At 40.8% G+C, this 9,769-nt stretch overlaps 1 protein-coding gene across 1 annotated transcript in view; it reads left to right on the top strand.

Moving 5' to 3' along the window:
• The first annotated feature begins 8,334 nt into the window (after nt 1-8,334).
• LOC128364974 (citron Rho-interacting kinase) overlaps nt 8,335-9,769 on the top strand; it is a 33,711-nt gene continuing 32,276 nt past the window's right edge. Inside the window, exon 1 of the mRNA XM_053325592.1 lies at nt 8,335-8,466. Within this exon, the coding sequence (XP_053181567.1) occupies nt 8,335-8,466 (132 nt within the window). The remainder of the gene's footprint in view (nt 8,467-9,769) is intronic.

Below are 9,769 nucleotides of genomic sequence, written 5' to 3'. Positions count from 1 at the left end.
TTACATTGTGGTATTGCAGATCTTAAGGAAGATATCTAAATACTCAGCAGTCGCTTTCATATCTCTCTTTTTCTTGTTTATTGTGCATATTTTATTTGAGAATGTATGTTATGTACTGTTATGTACTATCTATATTGATGTGAATCAAATAGAATGAACTCAAATATGTACAATTACTAAACAAGTGTTAAGGAAGATAATTGCATCCGTGACAAATGTACATGACTCCATGTGAGGGGGAATGTCTCGCTGGCCTTAACAGTTAGTTATGCCTCCTTTTTATGAGGAAAATACCCTCTGGCTAGTGTTCCATTCAAAAGCATGTGCTTCCAGTTGTTTTTATCCAAAGATAAAGGTGATAGTATACCGCCTCAAGAAGCAAAATTGTTAGGAATTGGGATCAAATGACTGACAGCAACATCAAGACAATTCAAGTTATATTCATCAAATGTATATACAGTATAAATATCTCCCAAAAACTGCTAACTGCTGAAGTGTGTATGGACTTCATAATTTTACAAAAGGAGAAAATAAAATAAAGAAACACTCCAAATTAAAAACTGTTTTTTTTAACCATTTTAAGAGGCTAATTTAGGGCCAGGGCATTAATTAGGGTCAAAGGTCATGGAATTAATTTACTCAGTAAAGCTCCTCACAGATGTACCGATATGTATGTGTGAGGGATGAAGGGGTGGAGATGAAGGGTTAGGATGTTGGGGGCGGGGTATTAGCGATGAATGATTACAAACAAAGCCTCTGGAGCTGATAAAGTGAAGGCACAAAAGAAGTGGGTCACAGCCTGCTGGTCCACCGTCGCCTAGCTTCAGGGGCCGAGGGGGTCCACGCAGTACGTAGATAATGGGTGATTTCCTCTGAGCACATCAAAACCTCACTGCTTTGATAAACCACTAAGCTGAATGAATGTAACAGTCCGCATTATCCTTATTAGTGTAATGCTGCCTGTGTTGAGTCGTAAAAAAACAACAACAAGAACTACCTTTGTGATGAGAACATAACACCTCAAAACACATTATATCATCATGTACAGTTTGTACAAGATATATATTTATTATCATTTATTTTCCAAACAATATTTATAGAAACAATTACTGTTATAACAACAACATAAACAAAAAGAACCTCAGTGACATACAATAAAAACCTTTCATGTTTAAGGACAATAAGATGTACAGTTTCATGTCTTTTTTGGTCTATGAAATACATGTGGGAGGCATTGTATGAAGCTCAATGTTGAGAATGTTAAACAAACACCAATATAATATACTTTAATCACACTGGTTTTCCTCCTCTTGATACTACTTTTTATTGCTCCATATTATGGACTATAGCTCCCTCTGTGGGAGAAAAATATACTACACCCACATCCTTCAAAATGATTGGTAAACAAAAACAGCCCCCTTACACTGCATAGCATTAAAAAAAAACCAATCAGATCAGAATGTGATACGAAGCTGCTGTTTGTGTGTTGCTGAGTGGTTATGGTTAGGATGTGAAAAAAATTGGCGTTTGTAAATATCTGCGGTAGTACAGTTGTTTACCGAGCTTCAGTATTTACAACCAATCACAGACATTTTCCCTCTGAGAGCATGAATAGCTTTCGGCCTGTGATAGATTGTCAACAACATCAAAAGCTTTGTTAGCAAATTTGAGTTCCATATTGTCATGCAGTACTCGTGTGATTTACAGAGTGAGTAAGCAACTTTAAATTCCCTCAAACTGTGAATTAAGCTCCTTTTAGTAGTGACACTTGACTGTCAGTATCTAGTGCAGCTTCTTTCCAGTACTGAGTGTACTGCTCTTATGTAACACCAACCCTTAGTCATACAAGCATGACTCTGCCGTTTTTTTTTTTTTTCAACTAATGCAAGGTTTGGCTGCCTGTTATGTAACAAAACCAGGCTCTTCAAACCCTCTAGATTGCAGTATTTTTCTCTTAATAGCCCTAACCTTATATCAACATGTCAGAACAGAGAAGAGAGAGAAGAGGATATTTCAGTGTTTTGCCAGTGGATGGCAGTGTTTTTACACTGCTACTTCTTGGAAAAGCTTGTGACACCTGCTCAAGAGGTACTGGTCTGTGTGATCATTTCAGTTTCTCTCTGATAAATACTTCTGTCATACTACACTATTTGGTTTACTAAAATAAGTAATATTTGTTATTTTTGCAGGAACAAAGCACATACAAAAAACAATACCTGTATAGTATTTTCACACTGCAGGAAGAGTGTAATTGCTTGTAACAGAAATGATTGGGAAGTGATTGTAAAAGTCCTAGACTCAGCTCATGGTGAGTGAAAACCCAGTGAAAAGGATTTGTAATTTTCCGTCTTTACTTGAGAATTAGACCAGGATCGGCCTTAGACACATACAATACCTTGTTGCTAGGTAACATCAGTATGATGCCTCTGCCTCAACCCAGTACTCAAAATCACTGTGAAAATTCACCCTGTTCCATACTGATGTGAGTAAACCATAAATACTAAATGACACAATGTTATATAAAAACTGTCTTTAAATGAACTTTGTTGCTTTCATAGTGTTGAGTATACTTCATGCAGACTTTAAAAAGATTATTTTTATATTAGGAACTGTAACCTGTACTGATACACTTGCTTTTACTTTACTGTAGAGACAGGAGGTACAGTACAGTGGCAGTGAGAGGTTTAAACAAGTATCAGGCTGAAAGCAGTCATATACCTCACCTCTAACAACATGCTGCATTATGTGGAAGCTCAAAGTAGTGTCTATTTATAAGACTTTGCACATTATTACATCAAGGATATTTAAAGATCCAAAAGAAAACTTCTTGGCTTCTCTCTACACAGATATTAGGTTAGGGTCCCTTTGAAACGCTATGGGCAGATATTCTGTTTCTTTGGCAGGTGATGACCTCATCCTGAGTCGTTGTGGGGAAGTCTTTCATTAAGGGCTCTTCCTGGATGTGTGCTTGTCCAGACACAGATTTTCTCTCCAGATTACTGTATTAGAGCCACATGTCAGAGTCAAAGAAGTCTGAAGCAGCAGAGCTAAAAAATGCCATTAAAGCACCAGAGTCAAGGTGCAAAAAAAGAGACAAATTCAATCAGTTCCTCAAAGGAGGAAGGGGTAGAGATGAAGGTGAGATGGTGGAGGTGTAATCTGATCTCAGGCCAGCATAGGTCACAGGTACGAAGACACTAACACTTTTGTTATGCAAATTACACTTCACCTGCCTTTTTAGTGCTACAGTCATTGTAAAAATTCTAATTAACAGTCACTAAGTAGTTGTTCTATGTTGGCCACTGATTACTTTCACACTCATTGATTGACTGACATAATTCTGCTTGCCAGGTTCTGCCATCTGTTACTTTGAGTGTGTAATATGACTGTGTGTGTGCGTGTGTGTACTTTGCAAGTCAGTATCACAGTGACGTGTCACTTGGCCCACATTAGCATAAAAACAAGCTAATTGAGGTGAGGCTGAAGTAGTGTGTCAGACACTGGGGACCTTGTTAGGTTGTGACATGACATGCAGTGTTACTGTTTACACTGGGGCAATAATATTTCAATTGACTTCTTTACTTTGCGACGTTGCTGTGTACATTCTGTTACAGTACCTCAGTGTACTCTGTTATAGTGCTATTACAGAGGATTGTCTAGTATGCATGCAGTATAGTCTGTACAACAAGGCACAGTGATCACTTTGAATATAAGTGGTTACAGAAATACAGAGCCATGGATGGAGTGGTCTAAGTGACATTATGATTGTACAGGATTATGATACATCATGGAAAGCTCTTGTTACCTAAGAGTAAAAAGAAACAGGCATATTTTAAGTGTAAACCCATAATTGTGACAGTATTGAGCATTAACTCTTATTTGAAGATCGGGTTTTGTCAATCTCTGAAAAGAATCAATGAAATGTGAATAACTGTAACAATACATTTTCTTCAATGCTTGCAGGCCTTTCTTTCAATAAGAAATTTCAACTCTTTTTTTTAATTGCTCTCATTCTTGTTGACTTGCAGATGAAAGCAGAATTTAACTGTAATGAAATCCTTGTTGTGCCAGTTGTTAGACTGCAGCACTGCCGCTCATTAAAAGCAGGTGCAGGGGTCATTGTATTTAGTCACTAATGAGCTGCACAATTTAGGAAGCAACTGTCATGAACCCACAGTATAGTAGTTTGTAACTATTGGACGCTGACTGTTCACACAGTGTCAAGCTGCATTCATTAGTGTGATTAGTGACGGCTGCTGCAGTACAGGGGAGAGCAAGAAAGAGTTTGGGGGGTGGGGGGTGGGGGGTGGTGGTTAGGGTGAGCCGATGACAGAGAAGTGAGGGAGAGAGAGAGAACGAGAGCTTCCTCTCACTCTCTCTACAGTATGTGATCACCACCAGTCTGCTGCATTACTCTACAATGCAATGTCTTCGTAGCCCTCCACTCCCTCCCTTTCTCTCCTCCTCTCTATCTCTCTGTAAGCAGTAATCTCCAGTCGCTCTCGCTGCCTCACAGCTCTCTGCCCTGCCACAGCGCATCTCTCTTTCCCCTCGGCTCCGCTCTCTCCCCAGTGAGGATGACATCCCTGAATTTGATGAACCAGCGAAGCTCTCATTCCGGCTGGTGGCTTCCGAGGGAGACCCCACATGAACGGGCTTACTGGACGAGGAGGTGCCGCGTCTAAGGAGCTTTGCAGGAAAACCTGTCAACTGTAGCTGCCTCTGAGTAAGTGCTGTACTGTTTTAACATAAGGGAAAGGGGGTAAAGGGGATGACTGGGTCAAGGAAGGAAGGAAAACAGTGTCTTTGCTTAACAGCTCGGAACTGCAACAATGCAATATTTTCCCCACATCTGCATGTTTAGAACTATTGCCTGATGAATTGATTGATTGATTGATTGATTGATTGATTGATTGACTGGCTGACACTACAGCTGAGGATTTGTTTATGATGCGATAGCTTTGGTTGCAGCAAGCTTCTGCAGCAGCTGTATCTCATCTATCAGGAGTGAGTGCTATTCTTGGTCACGACACTGAAATGCTGTGTCTTTGTTTGCCCGTCTCTCTTCATCGCTGTGCTTACTGTACCATACACTCATACAGATGGCTATCACTCCCCGGGGTGGCGTTCAAACTCACCACTGTGTTCATGTGATCATAATGAGACTACCTCGTGTATTTTCACACATTCGATTAATCTATACCCAGGCAGAGGAAGTTTTGAGACAAAGTTTATCCGGATCTTTCAGGAATTTAAACAAAGGATCTCAGTTCACTTTTAAGCTTTCAGTCGGTAAGCCGAGTTCGAGGAGTTTGGGTTGAGATTGAGCTCAGAAGGAAAGCTGAAATCTCAAAGTCAGTAGGAAAAAGTATGACAAGATGAAGACTGTGGTTGGAAGAATGTATCTCTATGGTAACAGCAGGTTTTGCCAAGAGTACAGATGAGGTGAAGGAAGCTCGCTGCTTTTCTCTGGCACTCATTCAGCTGAATCACAAATTACAGCACTGACAGGACTGTTCAAGAAGGACAAAACAAAATATTAAGACTGTGGGATAGATTGAGAGAATTACACATAGATTTAGGCTATATTTCTTTTGTTTTGTAAGTGGATAGAAGTTTGCCAGGTGGACTGTGCAATCACATCTGTCAGTGTTTATTTTAATCCGTGGTTACCTGTGTGGAGGCAGTAGAAATTGGTGGCCGACAGCACAGAGGGAACGAGTCATCAAAACCAACTCTCCGCAGAGCAGATCCGTCAATGCTAACGCGAGCCATGATGAGAGAGAGAGAGAGAGAGAGAGAGAGAGAGAGAGAGCTCTACCGCTTCATATCCTCAAGTGTCATATCCCCCCCAAAAGCCTCCTTCAGAAGCCCACACATCCTCTGTGTCATTTGGATTTGTGATGTAATGATTGACTGGATGTTTGAAGTGCGTTCCCAAGTGCTCAGCATACTTTTAGAGATTGTCATGTTGTCAACTCACCAGCACAAACGCTCCACTGAGAGAGAGAGAGCTCTGAGGGGCAGGTGTGTAGCATCGGTGGTGTCAGTGATATCTGAAAGGGTTTTTACCGCGATATTTTGGCCACCTATTATGAAGGATAATAATTTTGCCATTGGAAGGTTGATACATTATGCTGGTTGGAGCTTTGGTTGACTTCTATTGCAACACATACCAGTGGATAAACATAACACCATATATACCTACAGATTGGAAACTGTTGGTCTAGAGGAATCAGCTGTACTAGTTTTTTAACTGTGGCAGAGGGGATTTCTGCCTTTTAATAGCTCATGAAACAGACTTATTTTAGACTCATGTGTTTGTATTCCTGTGTCTCTATTGGTGCAAACACATGAATAAGACCACTAGCAGTACTACCAGCCTGCACTGATACCTGTGTAGAAATTCGATCTTCCAACTACCCTAAAAAAAATCATTTAATCTATTAAAATATATTCAGATGCATTCAGATGTTCACCCATGCAAATGCATTAGGCCTATAATGCACTTGTAAAAAATGTATGGTGTCATAGTATTAAATTCAGATTCTTTAGAGAGGCTGCATTAACGGATTGGCCTGGGTTAACCTTCCTAATCTTCAAAGCCCCGGCGGTGTTTAGCTGGAAACTATGGAGCTGGGAAACCACATTTAAATCAGAGAAGCACCGGCACAAGCCCGTAGCACTCAATCTTACGTGCATGACTGTGGTATTACTAATTAGTTGTTGTCATGACAATAGGCATAAAGTGTCTCTTAGTGTATGCGGAGGGGGGTGACCTGAGAGATCAAACTAGGGGAGCAGGACAGGACTTTGAGTTTTTTTTTAGAGGAGAATCTATGCCATTACAGTGTTCCAACAAGTCTGTGATTCACCGCTGCCTACAGCCCATACAGTAGCACTGGCCCCTGGTCACCCTGCAGACTGAATGTAGAGCAACACCATGACTGGGATGCAACCTTTCTCCACTCTCCTCCTCCTCTTCAACAATTCTGACTCACACCCCAGCACACATTATTCAACCCACGAAAAAGAGCTCCTCGACTGGGTTTGAAGCTGACTCCCCTCTGCTAATGTTGCCGCTGTGTTGTCGAGGAGCTCTCATAAATTATCTATAACTGCGGTATATTTCTGATCGAAGGTACAGTAGTTATATTTGCTCGCACACATTCGCAAAAGCGAGGAAGAAAAAATGTCAAAATGTTCAGCAAATTCAGGTAGGCCAGCTTGGTGGTCAAACCTGCCTTTCACGTAGTTGTAATGAGCAAGTATAGTTATTGCTTTCAGTGAGCTAATTATTGCAGAGGAGGAGCCCAGCTGCACAGTCTGTTCATCGGCTCATTATGGGCAGTCAGCTAGCACTCGAGTCTGGGAGGAAAACAGCCAGATCTGGGTCCCATCTGGTGCCTCATGCTTAGGAAGACTCCTTGTAACCACCAACTTTACCACGGGCTCGCTGCTGTGGAAGATCTCAACACACAGCACTAAATCACATAGTGTTGTTAGTGTCTCAGCACATATACTGTAGATATATGAGATTCATTAGATGGTGTAGCAACGACTATCCAAAAAAAAAGGCAGCTGAGAGACTTGGTAGGCTTGTATCTGTAACACGTACAGATGAAGTTTAATACTTTTTATTGGTTGAAAACAAAAAAGACTGAAAGCAGCTGTTGCACTATAATTATAAACAATATCTGATGTGATATGATGTGATAATGTTGTGACAATGACGTCGGTCAACCACAAATATCAGAGCCATACTAACTCCCTTTGTCCAAAACTCTCGCCTCCACCCAAGTGAACAGTTAAAATAAGATGAAACCACACCCATGTGCCGGAACGTTTGCAGCCCGAACACAGACAAATACGCTTTTTTATTTTTTGTTTATTTACACATTTACAAAAATACACCGTAATAATAAATGCAGAGGAATATGAGGGAGAATTGCTGAAAAACCCTTAAGGGGCTTGCAAAGTGGCATTCTCTCTGTAGCAAAATTACAAACACATAGTTACAGGTATACATAATTAAAAATTGCAGTAAAATACTGCAAGTATTAATTGGACTTAAAAGGACACTACTGGTCAGTTAAAAGTAGCCTCTTGTGTACTTTCGTTTACAAAATGGGAGGGTAATACATTCCATACATTTTGGCTCCTTTAACCTTCAGGAGACATGAACACGGGGCAGATAAGGTGTTGGAATCTCTCTGCAAAGTTTGAATGATTTCTCAAACATGCCACCTTGCCGTTTCCAAATACAGCAGATACAAACAGGACATTTTGTGACATCATCCTAAGCAGACAGCAGGAACATGTGTCACTGATGTAATGACTCTCACAGCCCCAGGATCAGCAGGTGCCAGTGAAAGCTCACCTCAGCTAATGCTTCGCTCGTGTCATCATCCCACGTTTACAAGCCAGCTGCTCCTGCATCACGTCGCCAGTGATACCAGAGCTCATGTACATGCTGCTTGGCCTCTGTTATGCTGCTCAACAATACACAGATGATCCTTGAAGTATACAGCAACATCAGTCACATTCTTTCTGGTATAAATATTAGATGGCATCTATAGAGAGTCATTGATCATCTGTAATGTCTGCGCAGTCACACAGATGTTACTTCCTGTGATCAGGAAGATGGTTATATGTTTATATCCTGCTGGTCACAGATGGTACACACAAGGCCGTACACATTCACGAATTTAGCACAGTGAGAAAAAATAGAAACAGGCAACGTAACAACAGGCACATAGAAATCCACTACCAGTCCACATGATCCTTGAGCTGGAGTCGAGCATGTTAGTGTAGGGAGGAGTGGGAGGTGAGCCTATGCTTTTAATAGACATTCTCTCTCTTGTCGTTCATTCTTCCGCTTGCCTCTTGATCACAAAAGCTGCCAAATATATCCAGCGGTGGTAAAAAAGAGGCTGTTGTGTGAACACGAACAGTCTATTTATAGCCCCTGCTAAGCTAGAATATGAGCACAATATTTGGTCAGCTCAGTATAGATCCTCCTGTATCACATTCACCAAATACCTCCATTGTGAAAAACACACTTTATGTGCTAGTCATGTGTGTGGTGATGTTATATAAAAGGAACAAGTGTTAAATGTCTAAAGCATGAGACTGTGGCGTGATTGGGTCTAAGTGTTATGTGAATTTCTCAAGTCTTCAGAGCATTGCTTGATTGGTAGTTGTTTACACGCTTGCTGCTCTTGGTGTTAGAGCCAATATTAAAATGTGGTTATTGAAATGTGTTTATGAAGGGCACACTTGCTTGATGAGCTATTTGTAATGAACAAGTAATATCTGGTTTTGATTTGCCACACAGTAACTGCGATGGAGGGCTTGATGTCCCTTGTTTATTTATCTAATAGGAAAACATCATTTCCATAGTGGCTCCCCTGAAAATGTGTCAGAGCACATATGGAAGGTAATTTACTCCAATTGATAGACTGAAGAAGGTCCTCTATATAATGTGATTATAAAAGGTAAGTGTTTTACATAATAGCGTTGAATCAGCCCTTCAGTTTCTCAAGAGGGGTTGTGCATAAAGACTATTTACTGTCATGTTTCTCTCCCTATTTCCAATTCCCCATCCTCTCTCTCTCTCTCTCTCTCTCTCTCTCTCTCTCTCTCTCTCTCTCTCTCTCTCTCTCTCTCTCTCTCTCTCTCTCTCTCTCTCTCTCTCTCGCTTTCTCTCTCACGCTCTTCTCTCCAAAAGATTAGTGACTACATCCATCAGCTGTCTAGATAAGACCAT

Source organism: Scomber japonicus, chromosome 9 (genome assembly GCF_027409825.1).
Source record: "Scomber japonicus isolate fScoJap1 chromosome 9, fScoJap1.pri, whole genome shotgun sequence".
Classification (NCBI taxonomy): Eukaryota; Metazoa; Chordata; class Actinopteri; order Scombriformes; family Scombridae; genus Scomber; species Scomber japonicus.
The sequence above is the reverse complement of the archived record's forward strand: the minus strand, read 5'-3'. Positions and strand labels throughout refer to the sequence as shown.